Raw genomic sequence first — 26,914 nt, forward strand, 5'->3', positions numbered from 1 at the left:
CACCAAATTTTGGGCAGTTTCTCCCATTCTTCTTTGCAGAATCTCTCTAACTACATCAGGTTTGGTGGGGCGTGTCAGTGCACAGCCATCTTCAGATCTCTCCAAAGATGTTCAATCGGGATCAAGTCTGGGCTCTGGCTCTGGAGTCACTCAAGGACATTCACAGAGTCGTCCTGTAGCCACACTTTTGTTATTCTGGCTGTGTGCTTAAAGTCGTTGTCCTGTTGGAAAAGGAACTGTCGTCCCAGTCTGAGGTCCAGAGCGCTCTGGAGCAGGTTTTCATTAGCGATGTCTTTGTACATTGCTGCATTTATCTTTTCCTCGATCCTGACCAGTGTCCCAGTTCCTGCTGCTGAAAAACATCCCCACAGCATGATACTGCCACCACGTACATCTATCTATCTATCTATCTATCTATCTATCTATCTATCTATCTATCTATCTATCTATCTATCTATCTATCTATCCATCCATCCATCCATCCATCCATCCATCCATCCATCCATCCATCCATCCATCCATCCATCCATCCATCCATCCATCCATCCATCCATACATACATACATCCATCCATACATCCATCCATACATCCATCCATCCATACATAAAAAAAAAGATAAATAAACAGAACTTGGTGTGTGTGTGTGTGTGTGTGTGTGTGTGTGTGTGTGTGTGTGTGTGTGTGTGTGTGTGTGTGTGTGTGTGTGTGTGTGTGTGTGTGTATGCAGGAGCCCAATTATCTCACTTTGTGGTGTGCAAGAGGGCAGGGAAGGTAATTATGCCAGTAAAGATACTCCTAGACATCACGTGATGACACATGATGGCAGCCTGGTAAAATCTCATCTGGGCCTGTGCTTCACAGAGAGCGCGAGCAGATGGGAGTTCTGATTAAACCAGGGTTATGACGAAGCATTAGATTAAAGAATGGCAGCAATAAAAAGCCCTTTTCAGCTTCCGTAAAAATGGGCGTAATCCAAGACATAACGTGCCGCACGTTCCCATTTGCATATTTAAACATGTGTGATGTTCAGGGTTAGATGCTTAGTTTAATGACGCATTTAGCTTGTAATAAATCAGTTCTGGCAGCTCCCGGTGCTTCCGCGAGCCCTGCAGCAGTGCCACTTTGAAGTCCTTGCTTTTGAAGTGGAGTTTAGAGCCCAAAATAAGCAGCAGGGAAAAGGAAGTAGGAGGAGGAGGAGGACGACGAGAAGGAGGACGATCCGGAGAGACTCTTCTTTCTATAGCAGGTAGATCATAGACTTGAACAGACTTGAGCAGCTAGACCACATTTGGTAATCCACTGGGAGCACAGATGCCATGTCGGCTCTTGGCTCCCTCACCTGGTCCGATTACAACAGCATGCATACGCATACTCGGCTTTATGCTGGGAAAGGTATATATGCGGAAATGTCACATTGTGTTGATAATGCATACAAAAAAATTATACAACTTCAATTGGCATTCCACAAAGCTCTATATGAGTTCAGGGTTCCTACACATTTTTCATTCCCAATGTCCATACTTTTCCAGACTCTGCAAAAAGATTTTAAGACCATATTTAACATACAAAGATTTTAGATTCCAACTACAACAAGCATTACATTACAGTCTCTGATGTATGTCAGAATCAGAATCTCTAACGTTTTTCATCTAGTTACTGTAGTCGCACAGTCGAGGGAGCTGTACTGTCATGGCAACTGCTGCCTCACAACATTAAAACCAATCACAGTTGTGCAGATCCGATCTAGTACTGATCTTTTGGCAGCGATAAGAGTCTGCTCCTAACTCCACGAAAAAAAATTTTTTTGGCCATGGCCACACAAATACTTTTGAGTTTGAAAACACATTTTTTTCTCTTAGTTTTGAGACGGTGCACTGAGACGCCGTTTTTCAGTCAACGACGACGTAGCTTTTTTAAAAAACGCCCTCCAAAGTGCTTTAATGTGAAAATGCCGCACTGTGGACTGTGGAAACAGAGGGTTTCGAAAACATTGACACTTTTTTAGTCATTTCAAAGTGCCTGAAAGTAAATAAACAGCAGGAAAAAATGATGCGGGTCGAAGCATCTTACATTCTGCTCATGCACTCATGCGTTTTAGTGTCGATGAGCAACTTTTGGGAAATGTTTGAAAACGAAAGTGTGGCCACGGTGCGTTTTTTAGACAAAAACGCCATTTTCAAATGTATCCGGATTAGTATAGTGCCTTTGTTTTATAAAAAAATATTATTACAAATTATAAAACGAATAGGGCAATAGTACATATTGTTTAATACTTAGTGGGGGGGCTTTCATACTAATCCAGACCTGGAAATCACTCAAATCAAATTTCAAACATTTTTTTTATACTTTTCAACAAAGGTGGAAAGTAACTGAGTACAAATACTTCATTTCTGTACTTAAGTAGATTTTTCTGGTATCAGTATTTTACTCCACTATTTATTTTTCAGACAACTTTTTACTTTTACTCATTACATTTTTACACAAATATCTGTACTTTTTACTTCTTACATTTTCAAAACAGACTCGTTACTTTAGTTTTAATCTACTGATTTGGTGAAATATTGTTTTTTTATTTTCACTGCGTGCCGATTTCAGCCGAACAACCGATTTCCTGTTACTGAGCGTTCAATCCACTGGTGTATAAAGTCCTGACTCTCACTCACCACAGAAGGCAGTAAGAAGTTTGGGGTTAATGTGGATGAGACAGAGGGAGTCAGTGATGTAAACATGACTGAGAACAGACACATTCCTGATCATCATCATCTTTTCTCTGCTTGTGTTCTATATGTGGATCTTCAGCCTGGACACATTCATTAGGTAACAACATTTTTTATTAGTTTTGTATTAATATATATATATATATATATATATATTTGGCTGTCAAAATTAAAATTATTTTAAACGGCACGAAATTTTTTCCTTTCTTTACTTAGATATAAAATAAATAAATTACCTCCAGATAAAAATATTTTTAATCAGTAAACTTTTGTTTTATTTTTGAGTCTCAAATCAAACACCAAAATCCGCCATGATTCTCACAATTTACCCTCTGGGTGGTGTTTTGTGGGTTTTTCCCTCATAATGGCGACACAAACTTAAAGTACTGTCTTTATTGATCGTACAGATAAAAACAATACATCATTTAAATCTGTAAAATGTCTATAATTTTATATATATAAAAGCTTCCTGACTTGACTTGAAGAGGTGCATTTTCTCCGGTATCACCTCATTAACTGTCCGTGTGGAAACATAGCAAAGGCTCTAAATGATGTCCACACGTCTCTGAACTGATATAACCTTTATATTTAATCACTGTACATATGCTTACATACATATCACATGCTGTACATATGATACATGTTGAACACCTCCAAGCTGCCAGTTTTGGGCACCTGAGCAGGCACTTAACTCACTACTGCTCATTTAGTAAATGAGATCATTAAGAGTCGCTTGGGATAAACACTTCCAACAGGAAGTGGCTATATCTCGCTATCTTTGTCTCTCTATTTTCTCTATTTATCTAATTGTCTCTGTGTCTCTTTTAGTAAATGTCTCTGTCTCACTATATATGTCTCTCTCTTGCTGTCTCTCTATTTGTTTCTCACTCTTTCTAAAGCTGTGTCTGTGTCTGTCTCTTTGTCTTTGTCTCTGTCTTTCCTGCTTATTTACATGTCTAACAAAGTTTTGAGTTTTGAAGTAATGCCATTAGTGATCTATGATGAAAGACTTCCCTGGTTCGATTCTTACCTCTAGTTTCATATTGAACATTATAAGAAGTTTTTAAAAACAGAACAATGAAAGATCATTAAAATTGGTTGCTGGCAAATCATGGTATATCAGTGGTGCAGGTGTTGGAGATGTGGTTCTTGTACCTGAGTCACTTCTCATAGACTTCGAGTTACTGAGAGAATGTACAGGAAGGAGAAGTTTTGACCCTCTACCATCATGATCTAAGAGAAAACGCTGGTCTCCTAACTATAGAAAAGCCAAGAGTCCAATAAGCTAAGGCTTGTTTGCCTCTCCTGTGTTGGTGTAATGGTCAGTGAAGTGGTCTCTGCTATCTGACTCACTTGGTTCGATTCCTACTCCTTAGCTTTCCTTTAAATTGTTTAAAAAGTTTTTAAAAAGAACCAAAAAAGGTCCTAAAAAAATCAGGTCCTTGCAGGAAATCCTGTGGCTCAATTGGAAGAGCTTTACCTCTGGGTTGAGAGGTTGCCGGTTCAAACCCTGGCCAGGACTTCAAGTTAAGAGTGTGGAAGGTTCTGGTGGCTGTAGCAAGGAAGGTGTCAGAAATGGCTGTGTGAAAGGTTGGATGTGGTTTCGAGGGCGTATCCTGAAGCAGGGGGGCAATATCCGGGCATCTGCCCCCCCAGTGTCTGAGAAGCTGAAAACAGGGGGTTATGAAGCAAAAATGTTCAAAAAAGTATCGACTTAGTTTTGCATATAGGGAAAAATTCTGCCAAAAACCTATCACCCTCACTTTTTCTGAGGCTGTGAAGCAGCAGGTCTTCACAGCCTTTGTTTACAGTCAACTACCTCATTGCTCACCAGACACTACTTTCCACACAGCTTACCCAGCGTGGGGACAAGCCAGATTTGAACCAGCAACCTCTGAGCTCGGAGGCAAGGCTTTTATCACAAAGCCATCAAGTCCCACAACACACCTTCTTTTTTTGGGGGGTTTATCCTTCGTTTCATGCTTCAAAGCAAGAAATTCAGACCAGACAGAAACACAGAAAGCAGGATTCGAACCATGAACCCCACCAACAGCGAAATACCAGTCTTAACCCACTGAACCATCAGGAAGGACCGGCTGCGACGATTGTTTAGAGCAGGTGTATCTTTTCTTACAAAGCATCAACACAAGAATATAATGCTAAAGACAGACATAGGAAGCAAACCCATGACGTGACTAGCAGGGACAAAGCAGGATTCGAACCCTAATTCACACCATTAGCAAGGCACCAGCATTAACCCACTGAACCATCAGGAAGGAAAAGCTGGGAGGCTTGTTTAAAGAAGGTCTATCTTTCTTTTTAACCCATCAAAACAAGAATATGAATATGAATGATGCAGGAATCAGGAATTTAACCTACCTCATGACTAGCAGACAAAAAGCCAGGTTTGAACCCTGACCACCAACATTAGCAAAGTACCAGCCTTAACCCACTAAGCCATCATAAAAAAAAAGAGGATGGGAAGCTTGATAAGAGCAGGTCTATCTTTCTTTTCAAACCATTAACACAAGAATTTAACGGTAAAGAAAGATGTAGGAAGCGAATACAGATGTAAGTACCACAAGTTAAACCCACATTGTAAATAACAGGAAGAAAGCAGGATTCGAACCATGATCCCCACCACTAGCGAGATACCAACCTTAACCCATTGAGCCATTGGTGAGGACAGACTAGGAAGCTTGTTTAGAGCAGGTCTATCTTTCTTTTCAACCCATTAAAAACAAAAATATATCGCTAAAGAAAGATAGGAAGGAAGAGAATCCTGATTATGACTGGCAGACAGAAAGCAGGATTTGAACCCTGAACCCCACCAAAAGCAAGAAACCTGATTTAACCTATTGAACCATCAGGGATGACAGGCCAGGAAGGTTGTTTAGAGCAGGTCTATCTACCTTTAAACCATCAACACAAGAATATAAAGCTAAAGAAAGATTTAGGAAGCAGGATTCAAACCCTGATCCTCACCATCAGTGAGGCACCAGCCTTAACCCACTGAACCATGGAAGAGATCAGACTGGGAAGCATGTTTAGATGAGGCACAAGCCTTAAACCACTGAGCGACCGCTTTTGAAAAGCGTGTGTGCTTTTTGGAGGGTTCATACTTTGTTTCATGCCAGTGCAGTAAGAAAGAAGGCATGTAGGAATGGCTTTCAAACCTTATCACCAGCGTGGACTATATTAAGTACCATGTTCAGGCACAAGCCTTAACCCACTGAGCTACCACAGAAGTGCCTTTTTTTGTGGAGTTATCTTTCATTAAAGACCAGGAAATCAAGAAATTAATCCAACACAGAAAGGACAGAATTGAAATGTTTTCAGAGGGGACAAGGTCCAGAAGTTTTATTTACCAACACAGCAACCACCAGCTCGACCAGGAATCAAACTCTCATCAAATCTATCTATCTATGATGTGAGGTCCAGTTAACAGCTAAAACATGTAGAAGTAATAACTACTTTTTACTTAAGTACATGTCAGAGCCAAGACTTCTTTACTTTCACTTAAGTAAAAAAGTTTAATCAGTACTTCAACTTTTACCAGAGTATTTTAAAACATGAGTATCTGTACTTCTACTTAAGTAAAGGATGTGTGTACTTTTGCCACCTCTGCTTTTCAATAATGCGTAGGAATCTTGTGCATTATGGGTGACTTTGGTGCATTTAAAGCAGCTATCTTAAATTTCAACATTCATTCAGAAACATCTTGTTGACATATATGACACTGTTCAGCTTTGTTTAGTTAAGAATATTGTAATAATGTATAGTTGCCTTACTCACTCATTGTTCAGAAGCATGCTTGAGAACCCAAAAATATCTCTGTCTGGAAGGTTTGTATCTTACAGGGATGCAGAAATAGTACATAATTTTTACATAATCACTATCTTGATTGACAATCTTCTATTTTATTACAGTGTCAGATATGCTGGCAGATAGTGGTCAGAAGTACAGGTCAGCATTCTCATGTTTCCTGTGTGTTCCCTCTGTTATTACACTCGGAGCTGATGGAAAGCTGTTGTCTGGGGTGGGTTGATGACTTTCTTTATCAATCTCTTTTTTTTCCTTCTCTCCCCCACTGTCATCCCTTTGGCTGATGATGAGTGAGCACTCTATTTCCTCCGTTATGTCTTCATAAGCCTCTGTGGCTCTGAACGCAAAGGCTGTTTCTCTTTATGAGCTTCCACCGAGGGACCCTACACTTCATTGACCATGTCCCCTTGTCTCTGTGTCTCTGCAGACACACTGTCAGTCACCCTTTCCAGTCTGTGATGAACAATTACATTAAAGGACTAACGTGAGAGGAAATGACAGCAGCGTCCAATAAGCAGTGCTGCTCGGTCCATTGCGAGTTGCCTCACACAACATGGCTTTTTTGTCTAAAGACTTGAAATGATGATGTTTTATTAATCACATGCTTTATAAATCTGTATTATTTGTTGTAGAGGACATGTTCATAGCGTTTTAGTGTTTAAAATGCTTAGATTATCAGTTTTATAGGGATATTTTCATTCTAAAAGGGTTTTTTTCTTTAGCACTATTTATTAGGTATAGTCAAATGTGGACTGGGTTGTCCATTTATAATGTGGGACACCCTTAATAACTAAGCCTTTAACCCTTAATTTATCAGCTGTATAACTGAGATAAATGTAAATAAAAGCTAAAAGCTGCTTTGGATAAGGGCGTCAGCCAAATGCCATCATTGTAAATAAAGTGAACCTTTTTTTTGGAGATACACTAGCTGGCCAGAACCATTTAGACACATGAACATCCCACATATACAAGCACCATGGGCATTAATACAGAATTGGTCCCTCTTTTGCTGTTCCAAAATTTAAATGTATTTCTGGGAAGGCTTTCAAAAAAATCTTGATACATATTTAATAGGGTTTTTTGCTCACTTAGTCACATGAGTGTTGTAAGTTAAGTAGGCCTGGTGTGCAAGCAGTATTGGCCAGTTCATTCTGAACGTGTTCAATGAGGTTGAGGTCAGGTTGTTCCACATAAACCTTGGCAAACCATGTCTTAATGGACTCTTTTTTAGGGCACTGGTAGATTGTCATGATGAAACATGTTTGTGCTTCTTAAGGGTTAAGGGCCTTGCTTAAGGGCCCAAACGGCAGCGTATCAATACCGGAGCTCGAACCTCTGACCTTATGTACAGTAACCAAAAAGCCTTAAAAAGTGAGTTACCTTCTCAACTGGTACAAAACACTAACCAAGTTTGAGTGGTATGGCACAGTACAACTCGATTTGATTTAATATGATGAAAGTACCTTGAGTGGAACCAGATTCAAAATTTTCACCTGTCCAGTCATTATTGTTCCATCATTGTTAAGGTTATCCCTTGTTCACTCATGGAAACTTGCATGCAAAAAACTATTGATTGCAATTGCAGCCCAATCTTCATAGTTCTCGAGGTTAACCCTTCCCAGTAAACTCATGGCTCTTTATAACTCCATCCAGGTGTAGGGTCTTCCATGGATCATCCAGAGTTAGGGTGTCAGGATGAATCAGGCGGGTCTGGATAGAAGAAAGGGACATCAGAAGAATGTGTAGCTTAACACAGCAATTTGTATGTAAGAGATGTACTGTAAATGCTGGTCTACAAACATGTGTTCTCCAAGTTTTGGAGCAATCACAAAAAGTCCACTAGAATCAATGTAGCCAAGTTGATCATTTGAGACAGTGAGTGAGCAACAGCACTGAACTTCACAATCCTTTATGCACCGTGTTTACCGGCTTTTTTTAACTGATTTAGAAAAGGAGGTGATAAAAGGCCAGGCTCTGTACTCTGAAAGGTGCCGCTGTGTGTCTGCAATTTTTGATGAGGCTCTGCATACATGGTTTACTGAAAAGTTTCAAAAGTGGGACAGCAGCAAGAAGTTCATGGGAGTCTGACTGGGAGTGTGTAGACAAGAGGACAACCCAGATACTCAGTACACTGTCTTGGTTTTCCAACACACAAAGCAGCACTGACCTATTTCCTACTGCCGACCGCTTCTGTTATACTGTACGTAAATACTTCAGGCGATCAATGTCTGCCCAAGTTGTATTGTTTATCAGCTTTACTTCTCGGGGATCCCGCTGAGCTAATTGGCTTATTATCATGGCCTTTTGGAAAGACCGGCAAGTGTTATTCCCCCCTGTGGAAATCACATGACCTGTTTCTATAGTGTTCCATACTTCCTGTGGAGTTTGAACGTCCTCCCAGTCCACCGTGACAGAGTTGTGGGAGGTGAGAGGCCTAAACACAGCGCTTAATGAAAGGGCACCATGTGTAACCAGGAATAAATACCACAGGCGTACTAGGTATTAATTTCTTCATCTTCATGCATACATGCGTTTCAATTAAAAACAAAAAAACAGAAAAGGGAAAAGATTGGTCTTTTCACTGCACTCAACCTAAATGCTGTTTTTAACAAACCTTTAGCTTTTCATGCAATGACACAGCATGACCATGAGCTTCCTGCTTTGCCTGTAAAACCCTGGTGTCTTAGGTGCATTGTGGTGTTATTGCACTTTTGTTAGCAGTTCTCACCATGCATTCTTTCCTGTTCTGTGTCTCTGCAGGCGGACCCTCAGGGGCGAGACATGGCTATCCGGCCCTTCCTGGAGCACTGTGAGAACACACATATGACGATTTGGCTTGGGATCGTTTATGCCTACAAAGGCCTCCTTATGGTAAGTGAGAGAAAAAAATAAAGACAAAAACAAGTCTTCTAGTTACTTCTTCATTGACAATAAGCTGTAATTCTTATCTATCTATCTATATACACATATATGTATATATACATAAACACACACAAACATATAGATAGATAGATAGATAGATAGATAGATAGATAGATAGATAGATAGATAGATAGATAGATAGATAGATAGATAGATAGATAGATAGATAGATAGATAGATAGATAGATCTTAATAAATAATAAAGAAATAAATAGACAGGGCTTATTGTTCTTTGACTTTGACAAAATCGTATCCTCATACACACACACACACACACACACACACACACACACAGACTGGCTGGCTGAAATGTTATAAATGAAGGCATCACTCAACAACTTTTCCAATAGACAAATGTATGTGAACCCACCATTATACCTCTATGTGCTTGAACTCCTACTCTTCTGTTAAGCCTTTAGTAAAGACACAAGAGCATTAGTAAAGTTAGACTAAATTTAGGTCAGGAGGCCTGTGCTGCATTTAGGGTTCCAGTTTATAATAAATACGATCGAATGTAGTTCAGATTGGGGGACTCTGTGCAGCATTCTTGCATTCTAACCTTGGATTATGCAAACGTTCCCATTAAAAACATTGCTGTGTGCAAAAGCGCATTGGAACATGATTTGTCTTGGCTCTGGTGAAGGAAATCTGAATGCTACAACATACAAAAAACCATCTTGACTACGTAGCAACAGTTTTGGGGTAGGAACACAAACAGGTTCAAAGGTTAGGTGTCCACAAACGTTTGGCCAAATCATTTATGGCTTTTTATGAGCAGCAAGATTGCTTTTGAGGTCGAATTCCGCTTTTTTGATGTCTAAATTAATGAGAAAGATCTGATTAATATAAAAAGGGTTATATTCTGGGGGAAAAATGATTAAAAGGGTTGTGCTTTTCCAGGCCACTATTACAATTAACCTTTATAAAGCATGATGGCAAAATAAAGTAATGCAAAAAGTTAGCTAATTGGTCATTATATTCAAGGTAGTACTGGCTGAATTATGAAATTGAATACAAGCTGATCTGTCTGTGTGGCCTGTAAAAATAAATTACTACTTGAGAAATTAATAAATTAGTGAATGACTTTGTAGTCTATTTATTCTAATTATGTGTGACAGAAAGGTACATAGAGGTCTTTTCCAATGATGTTTTACTGCCGTGGGGTCGTAACTGGTTCACATTGACCTTCTCTGTATATATATATATATATATATATATACTCACCTGTCTTTTTATAGGGTACTAAATCAAATGCCTCTGCTACTTTGTGTAATGTTTAAGTTTAACTTTGTACCTCAAATACAAATTTCTCAGAAAAAGTTGGACAGGTGTTATTAAACCTGTCTTTAATGATATGACGTTATGTAAGCCAGACTCCATTCATCTTTATGATTCACAGTGCTGTCTGGAGCCTTAGGCAGAACTTTCTAATTAACTATACGGCAGTGTTTTACCCGAGAACATCTCAGTCAGGACAGTCAAGAGTATAGATACCAGGAATGAGCTGTCTTGCAGCTTGCACTCCATACTTACGTTGGTGAAACTTCATTATCATTGTGGAAGAAAGCAAGCTAAAGTTGGCTAGTACTGTCAAAAAACTTTTGTTGACTGGCTAGGTTGCAAAAATCACTCAATGCATTTACAGCATTGGGCAGATGCCCTTATCCAAAGCGGCTTAATCTCATTTATACAACTTGAATAGGTGAGGGTTAAGGGCCTTGCAAATGGGCCCAGCTGTGGCAGCTTGGTGGTGTTGGGATATGAACTCATGACCTTCCGATCAGACTAATTCCCATAATTCCCTCCAAAAGTGGTTAGTGTTTAGTCAATAAACACTGACATTAGACAGATAAAATGTTAACTGTTTAGGAATTACTTTTCTCTTTCCATATGTTATCTTTAGTTTCCTTCTACGTTCCTGGATGGATCAACAATTCAAATCTTTTCCTAGGTGTTAATGAAAGTGAGCAGTTGTGTAGCGCCCTGATGTACCATCCACTACAACCTTTAACAACTCATTAAAAAAAAGCACTTATTAAAGAATGAACGAATGAATGAATGATGAATGAATAAAAATCAATAAATATGATATTGATTAACCTTGGACTGCATAAAATGGATAAGGGTGGTTTTCTTTTATATTTTTCATATGAAAAAAGGAAATATTTCAAGAAATTCTCTTCTTTATTCATGCATCCTGTGGTTAAATCAGTATGAGGCTTACTGGTATACACTGATTAGGCATAACTTTATGACTTAATGAAAGATTTGAGCGAGTTTGACAAATTGTGGTGTCTAGATGTCTGGATCAGAGCATCTCCAACACCGCAGCTCTTGTGGAATGTTCCTGGTCTGCAGTGGTCAGAATCAATCAAAAGTGCTCCATGGAAGGAACAGTGGTGAACTGGCGAAAGGCTCCTGTAGCTCAAACTGCTGAAGAAGTTAAGTTGTTAATGCTCGACAGGTCAAGATTGTTTTGGCAGCAAAAGGGGGACCAACACAATATTAGGCAGGTGGTCATCATGTTATGCCTGATCGGTGTATGGTATAAGAGCATATTAGGACTGAATGGGCTTGAGAATGAGAAAATACCAGTATGTTGTATACTGGTCCACAGACATGCACAGAATGTAGTTTGGCATATAACATTCATGCATAGACAACACTATAAACTAAAAACAATATACATTAAAGCACTTAGTATAGTATTAGGTTCTACGTTGGTGGTACTATTTTACAAATATCCTGGAAACTCTGTATAATGCATACATAATGCTCTCATTGGGGATTTCCTGAAAGTGCATTGATGACAGCTTGTCCTAGATGAATTCTGAACTATATATTTGTTGAAATATATTGTCAAAATAAACCATTTGTGCGAACATAAAAACATGTATCAGGAAGCAATCATTATATTAAGTTTTAAGTGTTTCTCATTAAAGATGCCTTTTCGCAACAAGCACATCACTGTTCAATGGTGTATTTCCTTTTTTTTTCTAAAGAGTGATGTGTTTTATTAAATTGCTGCTAATAGCTCTGAGCAGTGCTCTTGATTTGATCAACTCTGGCACTTAGGCTCCGCAGAACCATCAATGTAACATCTGATACCATTAAAGTTACAAAAAAAAAAATAATAAAAAAAAAAAACTATTGAAATTGACTGTGGTGTTCAGATCGTTGTGTTTCATTTCGTTGTAGTTGTTTGGTTGTTTCCTGGCCTGGGAGACGAGAAATGTCAGCATCCCGGCTCTGAACGACAGCAAGTATATCGGCATGAGCGTGTACAACGTGGGAATCATGTGCATCATCGGTGCAGCCGTGTCGTTCCTGACGCGAGACCAGCCGAACGTTCAGTTCTGCATCGTAGCCCTGGTCATTATTTTCTGCAGCACCATTACGCTCTGCTTGGTGTTTGTGCCCAAGGTAAGAAGCTCACAAAAATTTCAGCTGTTGCGATAATTTGACTGCAAGTCATTAACAGGAAATCATGGATATTCGAAAGCAGCAATTTTCAAAACAACAGTACCAGAGGCTGCATTGCTATTAGTTTCTAGGACAATAAAATAAACATCTGGACCCGCAAACAATGCTGTAAAATAGTCTACAATGTTTTGGCTCTAAGCTGGATAAGACAGCTGTTTTCACCACCACAGATTTCTAATGGTGGCTTTAATGCACTTTAAGTAGCCTAATGAACAGTAAATCACAAATTTCTGCGTCTCCAGCTTATTACAATGAGGACAAACCCGGACGCAGCCACCCAGAACCGACGGCTAAAGTTCACCCAGAATCAGAAAAAGGAAGACTCCAAGACATCCACATCAGTGACCAGCGTTAACCAGACCAACACGTCCCGCCTGGACGGCCTGCAAGCGGACAACCACCGCCTTAGAATGAGGATCACAGAGGTCGAACTTTGTATATCCTAAAATATATAGACCTTGAAGTTAAAATGTAATTGCTAATGCGGTGTATTATGGCATATTTTTGTGTTTAGTTGGATAAGGAGTTAGAGGAGGTCACAATGCAGCTTCAGGACACACCTGAGAAAACCCCTTATATTAAACAGAACCACTACCAGGACGTCAACAACATCCTGAGCATACGCAACTTCACAGACGGCAAAGGTGAGAGGATGTTTCTCATTCTAATGTTTATCGCCAGTCATAATCTACAGTCAGAGGTTCAGGGTTCCTAAACAATTTTCATTTTACAATTCAATACTTTTCCAGACTCAAATATTAAGACCATATTCATATTTGAAATATTAATAATAATCGCACAGATCTGAGGAAGGGACAGAAAAACATCTGTAGCTTCGAAGGTCCCAATGAGCATGTTGGCCTCCATCATCTGTAAATGGAAGAAGTTTAAAACAGGCCACCGCCCAAACTGAGCAATCGGGGAAGAAGGGCCTTAGTCAGGGAAGTGACCAAGAATTTCAAAGAACCTTCCAGAGAAGAAGAGAGGAAAGATTCTCAGACCATAAGAAACAAAATTCTAGAACTCTGTGAATGCCAAGTATCATGTCTGGAGGAGGTGGAAGCATGGTGGTGGCAGCATCATGCTGTGGGGGTGTTTTTCAGCAGCAGGAACTGGGAGACTGGTGCGGGTCGAGGGAAAGATGAACACAACAATGTTCAGAGACATCCTTGATGAAATCCTGCTTCTAAGCTTTGTGAGCCTGGGGCGACGGTTTATCTTCCAACAAGACAACGACCCAAAGCACACAGTCAAGATAACAAAGGAGTGACTACGGAAAACTCTGTGAATGTTCTTGAGTGGCCCAACCAGAGCCCAGACTTGAACCCTGGAGGTTGAGAGGTTCTGCAAAGACAATTGGGAGAAACTGGCCAAAAATAGGTTTGCATAGATCAAACTAAAAAAGACTTAAGGTTTAAAGCTTTAACCACTGAGCTAAACCTACTAATAATTTAGCACATTCAGCCAATATGTGCAAATAAACTGTTCAGTATACAGTATATTGTTTCAGCTCATTACTATTTATTTTTTTAATGATCAGCTCCACTGCACTTAAGGTTTAACCCCTTATATGTAATCAGATTTTACATTTATTTCAATTACAAATAATCATGAGGTATTTTAGGACAAATATTACATGAAAACATGATCAACAATATTTTGTACTGTCCTAATTTTATTTGATTATTTTCCACAGATGGTGAGAAGACAGTTTTAAAGAATCACCTGGAGCAGAAACCACAAGCACTGAGGGGATCCATGGATCCTTCTAGAATAAGCAGAGGCCCACTAGAGGACATCAACTCACCAGAACAGTGAGTGCTTTAAGCGCTTCGTTCAGATAAGAAATGCATTTAAATGCGTTTTAAAGAGGTATAAAACAATCTTGTGCTGAAATCAACCCTGAGAGAGAAAGAAAGAAGGAACTAGAAAATGAGAACAAGAGAAAGAGGTATAAAGAAAAGAAAAAAATGGGTTACATAACCTGTGATTTACAACAAGCGATGGAGGTAGCGAGGCATGAAAATAGACCGAAGAGCAGGAGAAGAATACTCAGAGCTATTCCCAATGTTTGTGAATGCCTGATCTTACAGCGGAGGGAGTGCAATCCTTGCTTTTTACTAACATGTTCACACAGACAGACACATTGTGACAGTTCTCAAGGATTGATATATAGAATTAGAACTTCTAAACACTCTAAACATTCTTTAATTGTCATATTTCTCAGGGGCTTGTCATATCCGGTTATGTTCTTTGGACCAAAAATAGGGTTTCCTCAGGGTTCTTCAGTAATTTTTTTTTACTTAAAAAAAAAATGAAGGTCAGAATTTCGCTTGCCCTTTATTCTAACTTACTGTCCGTGATGGAATCGCAGAATATCACCAGTTAGGCAGTGCAATGATCCAGAGCTAGAGTCACATTTGTTCTCTCCAGAAAAAAAGCATATTTTAAATGTGCAGTGAAATTATAAGAATTTGTATTTAAGAATTCACTGCCAAAGTGTTTGACTATGGAAGATGGAGTCAGTGGTGGACATTGTTTACTGTACTTAAGTCAAATATTTAACTTTTTACTCAACCACATTTTGTGAAATCAAAAAACGTAACTGGTCAAACACGCAGGGAGTAACCGATCAGGGTCGAGCGCGTGTTCTGTTTTAAAATTGTTTTGCCGCTTGGTGTATCTACTCATCACTAACATAAAGTTCAGCATCAGTTCAAAAGCAAGCAGAACATTTTAAAAGGAATAAATGATGAAGCAACTCCAGACTCGAATTTGCCACAACACCCGTGGCCTTTTTTGCATGATTTTTTTATGTAGTTGAAAAGAAGGTTATGGGCTCATGATAATTTGAATAGAAATCAATCAGTGTTTGACTCATTAATATCATTCTATTGATAGATTGTTGTGCTGAGAGTCACATTAGAGTCTTTTCACATAAACTGAGTTGATTAGGTAAAGAGTCTTGTGACAAAAATGATAATAGGAACATTACAGTTATAATAAATCATAGTAATTTAGATACTTAAGTACATTTGAAGGCAAATACTTTTGTAATTTTACTCAAATTAAGGTTTAAAGGAACACTTTTACTTTTACTGGAGTCATAGTTTGTGTATCTCTATTCTTTTATTTAAGTACAAAATGGTTTTGGTACTTCGTCCACCACTGGATGGAGTAACAGCCATTATTCTAGCTTGGAGCAAAAGAAAATAGAACTGTGACATAGTACTTAACATGCTAGTTTGGTATAAAAAGTAGGTAAGGATTCTTCTAAGCAGCGTCAAAACAGAAAAAAGTCCAAAGACAAGACAAAGCATCAGAAATATTTCAAGATAAATTCCTATTGAATAATCACTTAATCCTGCTTATCCTTAAGGTGTAAATCCTTAAGGTTTATTTTGGGAACACTGAGTGAAGGTGGAAAGAAATCCTGGATGGGATACATCACTCTTAGGAGACATTTAGGCACGTCCTGGCATGATTTTTGTGAGGTGGGAAAAGAAAAAAAAACCTCAGAGAACCAGAATGAAACTCAGCTGACCCGAACAGTCAAACTCCAGACAGAAGGTTGCCAGAGATGAAGAATAAGGGATTATTAAACTACATGAAACTACACTGCTACACACTATAGTCTTATACAACTGAGAGAAGACTATAAAGAGTGAACATCTCCTGAAAAAGCAGAACATGGCAGAATGAGCAAGGCACACACACACACACACTCACACACAGACGCAGACAGACACCCACACACAGTGTTTTCAATAATACATTTTTAGGGAAAAAAATCCTCAGAAGAACAATGTAAACTCTGCAGAAGAACAGATAAATTGCAAGTGTCCCACAAGGAGGAAACCCTGGCCTATATGTAATATATAATATATGCTATATATAACCTCGAAACTCCCTACAGACTATATAAACACTCATATGCATGCAAATGGAAATGCATCATTATTCATCATTCTCAAATAGGCTCAATTTATTATAACACCATTCCTAAATTTTACGGACATGACAAAAGACGAGGTGTTTCCGTGTTATTTTATGTAACTGCCATTTTGTTTTTGTAATCACCATGACAGCATGTCCTTCTCTGGGGTAAAAGGGTGAGAACTGACACTGCACGAAGGTATGAAATGTACTTTGGGATGTACTTTGTACTTAGGAAAAGGAGTGCAGTGGATTTAGTGGGTTGTGCAGTTGTGAGAAGGTTCACATGTATTTAAATAATTCATAGGCGGTGGTAGACAAAGTAGAGAGTAGTGATAGTAGTGCTTCCTTTAAACTTGAGTAACAGTACAAAAGTATTTACCTTCAAATGTACTCAAGTATCCAAAGTCGTCGTCTTCTTCTTGTTCTTTCGCCTGCTCTTGTTAGGGGTCACCACAGCGGATTATCCATCTCTATATTACTCTGTCCTCTACATCTGCCTCTTTCAAACCAACTACCTGCATGTCTTCCCTCACCACATCCATAAACCTCCTCCTTGGCCTTTCTCCTTTCCTCCTTCCTGGCGCCTCCATACTCAGCATTCTCCTACTGATGTACCCCATGTCCCTCCTATCCATATGTCCAAACCATCTTAATCAGGCCTCTCTTATTTTGTCTCCAAAACATCCTATTGTCCTTCTAATAAACTTATTTTTACTAATCCTGTCCATTGTCGTCACTCCCAATGAAAATCTTAACATCTTCAACTCTGCTACCTCCAGTGCCACCACATGTCTTTAAGTCAGTGCCACTGTCTCTAATCCATACAACATCGCAGGTCTCACCACAGTCCTATAAACTTTCTTTTTCACTCTTGCAGATACCCTACTATCACAAATAACTTCTGCTATCACTCTTCTCCACCCACTCCACCCTGCCTGCACTCTTTTCTTCACTTCCCTAACACACTCTCCATTACTTTGCACTGTTGACCCCAGGTACCTGAACTCCTCCACCTTCTCCACCTCTTCTCCCTGCAACTGCACCACTCCACTGCCCTCCCTCTCATTCACACACATGTACTCTGTCTTACTTCTACTGACTTTCATTCCCCTTCTCTCCAGCGCATATCTCCACCTCTCCAGGCCTTTCTCCACCTGCACTCTACTCTCACCACAAATCACCTTCAACCAGACTGTTGTTCCTACTGCACACTTCACTGCTGTCACACTGTCCTCATACAGGTCCTGCACCACCCTGACAGACTTCCTCATACAATACCACAACTCCTCTCTTGTCACCCTGTCGTACACTTTCTCTTAATCCATAAACACATAAAGCAACTCCTTCTGACCTTTTCTATACTTCTCCATCAGCATTCTTAAAGCAAATATTGTGTCCGTGGTGCTCGTCCTCAGCATGAAACCTCACTGTTGCTCACAGGTTGTCACCTCTTCTCTCAGCCTGGATTCCACTACTCTTTCCCATAACTTCATGGTGTTACTGATCAACTTTATTCCCCTGTAGTTACTCTCCCTTATTCTTAAAAATTTGTACCAGCACACTCCTTTTTTATTCCTACCTTCCCAGCTCGGTCCCTCTGCCTCGCCAATCGCTACAAATCCTTTTCTCCTTCTTTAGTGCCCAACTTGTCATACAGCTCCTCATATAAAGTTTCCTTTGCTTTCGCCACATCCCTCTTCACCTGCTGCCACATCTCCTTGTACTCCTGCAAACTGTTCTCATCCCTATGTCAAACCCAATCCTTTTTCTCCAACCTCTTTCTCCTTATGCTTTCCTGCACTTCCTAATTCCTTGATCACATCTCTTTGTCTTCCTTTCTATTTCCAGATGTCATGACAAGTACCTTTCTAGCTGCCTCCCTTATCACTTCTGCAGTAGTTGCCCAGTCATCCAGCACCTCTTTACCACCACCGAGCCCCTGTCTGTCCTCTTCCCTGAATCTCACACTACAGTCTTCCTCCTTCAGTTTCCACCATCTCATTCTTCTTTCAGTCCTTACTCTCCTCATCTTCTTCTTCACTTCCAAAACCATCCTACAGACCACCATCTGATGCTGTTCAGCACTGTCCCCTGCCAACACCTTATAGACTCCAATCTCTTTCAGGTTGCACCACCTGTGTGCACCTTCCTCGACTCTTATACATCACCCTATGCTCCTTCTTCTTCTTAAAATAAGAATTTACCACTGCCATTTCCATCCTCATCTGATCTTTAAAGTATCAACCCTAAACTCCACTCTCCTACACTTCTCCTTTCCCTGCTGTCTCTGTAGACGTCTTCCTCCTAACCCTAACCCTCTCCTTCACGGTACCCTGGCTAACAATACCTGTGGCGGTCGATGGTAAACCGGGCCTCGACCTATCTGGTATAAAATTCAGATTTGTGATCCGTATATTTGATTTGTCACGTTTTACGCTGGATGCCCTTCCTAACACAACCCTCCACATTTATCCGGGCATGGACCGGCACTAAGAGTACACTCCCTTGTGCAACCCTCATAGCTGGGCTATTATCATTTTTGTCACAAGACACTTTGCCTAATCAAGTCAGTATATGTGAAAAGACTCAATTGTTACGTTAAGCATATTAGAATGTTATTAATGAGTCAAACACTGATTGATATATATTAAAATGGTTATGAGCCCAGAACCATCTCTTCAACTACTAAAAAAAAAAATTCACAAACAAGGCCATGGGTGTTGTGGCGAGTTCGAATACGGAGTTTCTTCCATTATTTATTCCTCTCAAAATGTTCTACTTGCTATTGAACTAATGGTGAACTGTATGTTGGTGATAAGTATATACAACCAATCAAAACAAGTAAAAAACAGAGGGAACGTGCTTGATCAATGTAGTTCTTATCCACTCATAAAAAAAATAAAAATAAAATAAATGATTTTGCAAAATGTAGTTTTTCAGTAATTTGTTTTTTTGAAAATGTAAAGAAGTTAAAGTATTCACAAATGGAAATACTTTAGTAAAGTACAGATACACAGAAAAGCTCCTAAATACAATTATGTATTACATTTACTTCATTAATATCCACCACTGCTAATAGGGTTGCTTTTGGTCCAGTATTAAAAAAAGGAAGAAAAGTTGACACAAGTTATGTCAAGGACAAGGTCCTTGGGGAAAAATGAACATCTGTGTGCAATCACCACAGTCCACAGGCTTTGTAGTTGCTTTGTTATGTTTTAATGGAAGCCTGTGTAGCGGAGAAGTGGCTAGGGAATGGAAGTCGACCAAATTGGGGAGAAAATTGTGGAAAAAATGCTAAATACATGATTGCATTTATTTAAATGGGCATTCCTTTGTTGACCGATTTCACCAGCGATGTCCGTGTTGTTTCTCTACGTCCACAGCATACAACGCAGGCTATCGTTGCAGCTGCCAATTCTTCACCATGCCTACTTACCGTCCATAGGAGGAGTGGATGCCAGCTGCAGTCCCAACAGCAGCCCGGCCTCGAGTCCCCGCCACAGACACATGCCCCCCTCTTACCGGGTCATGGTCTCTGGCCTGTGAGTTGTACCACAGCTCGGCGCTCTGAGAAAAAGATCTCCGTTTGAAATCCAACAGACTGAGCCACATCAGCAATGAACGGAAGTATGAGTGAGCTGGGGGGGTCCTCCTCGTACATACATACATGACCCTCCTCCCATCTCCGTCTATGTCAGAACAAAACTGATTTCTTTAGGCTGTGAGGGGAATTTCTTTGGGGGGGAGGATTAAGCTGAGGGGAGGGGAGGGGATGGGAGGGAGGGAGGTCATCCAGTCATCCTTACACATCCACAGTGCCCACCAAGATCTGCATTTCACCTTCTACTCTTTCCCTTGTACAAGCCTCCCTGCTGTCCCAGACTCCTACAGGTGCAACAGCTATGAGCTAGCCTTATCAACTTCCATAAGAGTTCCAAATCTCTCTTGACCCTTTGTCAACTCATTAGACTTCTGTAGCCAACCATCAGATAGAGTCATGTTCAACACTCTCACAAATACCCCAGTACACACCAAAGCTGTCATCATCCCAGGATAAAAATGATTTGGGGTAGGAATTGGGTAAGGCTGGGCACTCCTATAAAAATGGCCTCTGAAGATCTTAGACTGTTGACCAAACATTTTTTCTGGCACTGATGGCGTGGAAATGGGTTTGCCTGTCGCTTTGAACAACTGGCTCAAAGGAATCGCGAGCGATTTGTTGTTTCTCCTAACATTTTAACAAGCAAATTTCAATAAACTAATCAGTGAGAGTAGTTAAAGGGAGGAATAGTTTGGCAAACATGTTTGACCTTGTGATATCCTTAGACCAGGCAAGTAGCTCTCTGGAAAAACCCCTGTGCAGAAGTGCAGGAGGTAACAAAAACGGGAGGTGGTGAGATCTGTAAGAGCCTGAGGTCCAGTCTTCCATTTTATCTGTTTAGGGCCTGTGGTAAAAAAACAAAAAAACAAAGTTGATATATCATTTATGTGTCGGCTTCAGAGTTCGGCACACACGTAGTCATCTACACATATAATGTCTCCGGACATATGGGACCCCAGAAATGTAGATAGCATCGAGTCTTGTTATGAAATACTCATTAGTCGAGGCAAAGTATAAAGTGGAGAGCAGTTACTTCACTGCACAATAATGGCTGGATCTGTGAATTTGGTCACGTCAGTAACCTCGTTTGAGAGTTGTTTTTTTTCTCCTGATCACAGCAAGTGAAACATTGTCACACACAAAAAATCGTTGTAGCTTGATGGAGAGTCTGCAGTCTGTCGCCCATCATTCACACAACATCGAACATCGGACTCGATCGAGGCCTGAGGTCCGGGAGGAATTTCCGCCGCCGTCCTCCGAGCCGCACTGGGAAACTCATGACCTTGGCACTTAGCAACAGTGAACATACCTCAATGTTGCTATTGAAATGTAACTGCGTGCTCTGAACTTTGCACAAACGTCTCACAGATCTCTAGAGCGTCTAGCTGTTTTTGTTTTCATATCAAGAAGACAAAAAACAGGAATTGTATTCGAAATGCAAAATATTGGAATAAGCTAAGTATCATCATTCTCAAGAACAAGTTCCTTTCTGCGGATCTTTCACCGTCGGTGTCTTGGATTTTCTTTGTTTTGTTTTTGTCAAATGCCGTGCCTGTGATCTTGTACTTGGAGCCTGATGGACAATATAGTGCTGATCAGTCACATTCATACGATTTACTATTTGATCAAGTAACACATCCTAAGTTTCATACCGCAAGTTTATTATTGGGCTAGGATCAAACTAAACTGTTTTCCACTGTAACTCGACATCTAAGAGGACCACATGCTAACGGCTGAGGCTGATAGCGAGCTTCAATATTACAACACGTAGTGAGAAAGACCTTTAAGCATAAAGCAAAAACTCCATAATGCCACGGCGTCTCAGCCTCTGACCCTTTGTCTGTCTGTCTCTCTCTCTCTCTCTCTCTCTCTCTCCCTCTCTCTCTCTCTCTCTCTCTCTCTCTAGGATGCTCTTCTTTCTCTGAGATGGATTTTTTTTATAAATGCTTTAGATGAATTTCGAAACGATGAGGAGTTCTACAAAAAAAATTATATATATATATCACAGCACTTGAGTTGGTCACACTGCTATATTGCAATAGATTTGCCATGAATACAAATTATTTTGATTTATTTCATGTCAAAATAAACCATGCCCACACTTCTGGAAATGATTAAGTTCAACAAAAAACGGGCAATTTTTGCTGAAACAGCAAATGCAACAGTCCGTGGATCCATACGTACGATTTATAGGAAAGCCATATTTTGTGTTGTCATACGTTCTTATTTCCCTCCTGTAGTTCAGTGGAAGTGGTTGGTTCAAGTTTACCTGATAGTGTGTGGGGGTTTTTTTCACCCCAAGGTGAACCTCTGGAGCTCAGGAATTTTACTGATAAAAACCAAATCCAAAACCATTTGTGATCCTGTGCTCCAGTCACAGATTCCCTTATTGGTTTGAAGGATTGATGATTATTCATCATAGCGAATAGATCGAAGCAAACCCAATTGGCAGTCAAGTGGTCGTGCTCGTGTCCATATACCTGCATCTAAAGGTTGAAGCTTGAGGCCCTAAGCCCTAAGCCCTAAGCCTAGTTCAATTCCTTATTGAAACAGGAAGTCCCTGAGAAATGATGGAGATGTTATCGTAACTTGAAAATAGTCGAGACATGGCCTAGCCTACGCGGGAGTCCTAAAGAATGGTGACCAGTATGGGGTAGTATACTGTAATTTGTTAATAATTTAGCAATAATTTGTTAATAATTATTAATAAATAATGTACTGTAATTTGTTAAATTATTAACCAGTTACAGAATACTACCCCATAATGATCATCATTCTTTAAGACTCCTGAGTAGGCTAGGCCATGTCTCGACTTGATATATATTATAAGTTACGATGGGAAAATTGTAACGCATCTCCATAGTAAAACAGGGACTACCTGTACATAATTTAGCAAAACAGAGCCATTTACACTACCGTAATGCATAAAATATAAAGTATATATATGCATGTGGCAGCAGGCACGTGGACACGCGCCGGTTCTCTGTGTCAGTGTAGGCGACGCTGATAAAAAGGGGAGAAACAAGAGCTAGAATTGAGCTTCGAAAAACCGAAAAAATATACGCTGCCATGTTTGTCCTCGGCAAAAAAAATCTTTATATTTTGACAATTTTGTTGTTGAACTGAACGATCAAAAAAATCCCACTACAGATGTGCCCATTAAGAATGCGCATCACCTGTCCAGAAAACTCTCTGTTACAATATTTCAGTTTATTTAATTTTAAAACAGTTAATTATATGAAACCGGAGGAATGGTAATAATAGTAAAATTTGCATCGGTGACAAAAAAAAATGCATACAAAAATCAGAACGCTGATTATCCAAATTTATACTTTTACCAAAAGGTTGAGATGACTTTCGAATACATTTCGTATGGATTCCATGCCCCTCCCCCACAAAAAAAGAACAAAAAAAATAGTTTTTTCTGGTAGTTCTGCGTGCGTGTGGTATCCTATGCATATATGTATGTATCTATAGATATATCTATATATATATATATATCTATATATATATATATATATATATATATATATATATATATATATATATATATAGTAGAATTTATTTTCCAAATTCTAACGAATGCACATTTATGAAAACGTGGCAATAATTAGCTCCAGGCTGTCTCAACAGATTTCATTCAGTCATATCACGCTAAAAAGGGTGTCGGAAAGCAGGCGAGAACGAGAGTCGTAAAGAAAGAAAACCTCCGCACAGGAATATAGACAGTTTCCTCTGAAACCAATATGGAAATGGGGGGGACTGGAGGAAACAAAAAAAGCTCTGTGCTGACCATGAACGAGTTCCTACCACAAACTGGGATCTCTCTGTCGGTGTCCTGCATAGTAACAATGAGAACTGCGAAACGAAAATACACACTCCTGTTGATTCTCTGGCGAAATTTGGGGACGAGAACCAATCGTTTCTTGCATTTTTAATCCGAAAGCGTTGGGTAATATTAACGAAACTCGTCGAGCGTGTGTGTGTGCGCATGTGTATGTATTGATCCAACACACAGTTTACTCGATACACAGATACAAAAACAACAAAAACAAGCAAAAAAAAAAAAAAAGGCAAAAGAAGAAGAAGCAGCACTGAAGTGATTTTTTTTTTTTTGCTCGGAGGTTCTTCTTGTTACAGGCAATAAACTCTGAAACCAAGTCAGTCTTGGCTGGAACTCACTTTGTCCCATTACTCGCAAAGCGTTTTACACAAGATGACAGTTACTGGGGCAAAAAAACACTTATAAGCCGGGACTATCAAAGGCTTTCTGGGAGGTAAATCTCTTGTGTATGTGTGTGTGTGTGTGTGTGTGTGTGTGTGTGTGTGTGTGTGTGTGTGTGTGTGTGTGTGTGTGTGTGTGTATGGGTGGGTGTGTGTTGACCATGACAATGTGTACAATAAGAGCACCTCCTCCTCAATACCCCCTAAAAAAAGCACGAAGGACTATTTCTAATGTATATATTGTATACAACACATTTTTGCTGTAGAGGTATTAATCTATGATAGTGAGGGGACATTACAAATGAATTAAAAAAAGAATAATAATAATAATCATTTACAGAATGTCAACGGTGAGTGTGTGTCTGTTTGCCACTCTGTGAAAACGTGCCGTCTCCAAGTTTACATATCGCTATAAGAAACTATTTATTCTGTACTGAAAGACTTCTCTCTCTATTTTTGATTTCTTTTTTTGCTTTTAGTTTCCAGAACATCGGTTCAATGCCCATCCTGAACAAACTGAGTCACAGCTGTGAACTTTTGGTTTTCTTTCTTTCTTTCTTTCTTTTTTTTTCTTTTTTTTTTTTATATCAAGTCAATTTTGCCAGTGTACACTTCTGTGCTCCACAACTGTCCCGAACAGTGTGTTTGTACCAGCACATACACACACAACAGAGCTCTTGAATAATTTAAAGTGGATGTGCTCATTTCATATTCTTGTACCCTTAAACTGCATGGAAATCATAACATTTTTAATAAATTATTGCAAAAAATGTTTTTTTTTTTTTTTAATTAATAAAATAATCTGAAAACAATGCAAAACTGTTCCTCGCTTTGAAATGTATTATTATATTATATTAATTTCATCATCAATTATTTTTTAATTAAATAATATTTATAATATAGGGTATACAGTGGGGCAAAAAAGTATTTAGTCAGCCACCAATTGTGCAAGTTCTCCCACTTAAAAAGATGAGAGAGGCCTGTAATTTTCATCATAGTTACACTTTAACTATGAGAGACAAAATGAGAAAATCCAAAAATCCAGAAAATCACATTGTCTGATTTTTAAAGAATTTATTTGCAAATAATGGTAAAAAATAAGTAAACAAAAGTTTATCTCAATACTTTGTTATATACACTTTGTTGCCAATGACAGAGATCAAATGTTGCTGGTAGTTTGGTCCATTCCTCCATGCAGATCTCCTCTAGAGCAGTGATGTTTGGGCAACACGGATTTTCAACTCCCTCCAAAGATTTTCAATGGAGTTGAGATCTGGAGACTGGCCTCTCCAGGACCTTGAAATGCTTCTTACGAAGCCACTCCTTCGTTCCTCGGGCGGTGTGTTTGGGATCATTGTCATGCTGAAAGACCCAGCCACGTTTCATCTTCAATGCCCTTGCTGATTGAAGGAGGTTTTCACTCAAAATCTCACGTTACATGGCCCCATTCATTCTTTCCTTTACACGGATCAGTCGTCCTGGTCCCTTTGCAGAAAAACAGCCCCAAAGCATGATGTTTCCATCCCCATGCTTCACAGTAGGTATGGCATTCTTTCTCCTCCAAACAAGACAAATTGAGTTTTTACCAAAAGTTCTATTTTGGTTTCATCTGGCCAAACATGACTCTTCTAGATTTTCCAAATGATCTCTAGCAAACTTCAGACTTCATTTTCTAATAATTGCTCCCACAGTTGATTTCTTCACACCAAGCTGCTTACCTATTGCACATTCAGTCTTCCCAGCCTGGTGCAGGTCTACAATTTAGTTACTGGTGTCCTTTGACAGCTCTTTGGTTTTGGCCATAGTGGAGTTTGGAGTCTGACTGTTTGAGGTTGTGGACAGGTGTCTTTTATACTGATAAGTTTAAACAGGTGCCAAACAGGTGGAGGAAAGAGGAGCCTCTTAAAGAAGAAGTTGCAGGTCTGTGAGAGCCAGAAATCTTGCTTTTTTGTAGGTGACCAAATACTTATTTTTCACCATCATTTGCAAATAAATTCTTTAAAAATCAGACTGTGATTTTCGGGATTTCTTTTTTTTTCATTTTGTCTCTCATAGTTGAAGTGTAACTATGATGAAAATTACAAGCCTCTCTCATCTTTTTAAGTTAACTTGCACAATTGGTGGCTGACTATACTTTTATGCCCCAGTGTATGTGTGTATATACATATACATTATATATATATATATACACACACACACACA

At 39.4% G+C, this 26,914-nt stretch overlaps 1 protein-coding gene across 1 annotated transcript in view; it reads left to right on the top strand.

The window, feature by feature from the left end:
• The window catches only part of gabbr2 (gamma-aminobutyric acid (GABA) B receptor, 2), a 250,323-nt gene extending 224,808 nt beyond the window's left edge, over positions 1-25,515 (top strand). The window contains exons 14-19 of the mRNA XM_083523578.1: positions 9,304-9,414; positions 12,664-12,888; positions 13,191-13,373; positions 13,463-13,592; positions 14,645-14,762; positions 20,271-25,515. Of these exons, the coding sequence (XP_083379704.1) occupies positions 9,304-9,414; positions 12,664-12,888; positions 13,191-13,373; positions 13,463-13,592; positions 14,645-14,762; positions 20,271-20,433 (930 nt within the window). The 3' untranslated portion in view covers positions 20,434-25,515. The remainder of the gene's footprint in view (positions 1-9,303; positions 9,415-12,663; positions 12,889-13,190; positions 13,374-13,462; positions 13,593-14,644; positions 14,763-20,270) is intronic.
• The last annotated feature ends 1,399 nt before the right edge of the window (positions 25,516-26,914 follow it).

Source organism: Silurus aristotelis (assembly GCF_946808225.1).
Source record: "Silurus aristotelis genome assembly, chromosome: 21".
Classification (NCBI taxonomy): domain Eukaryota; kingdom Metazoa; phylum Chordata; class Actinopteri; order Siluriformes; family Siluridae; genus Silurus; species Silurus aristotelis.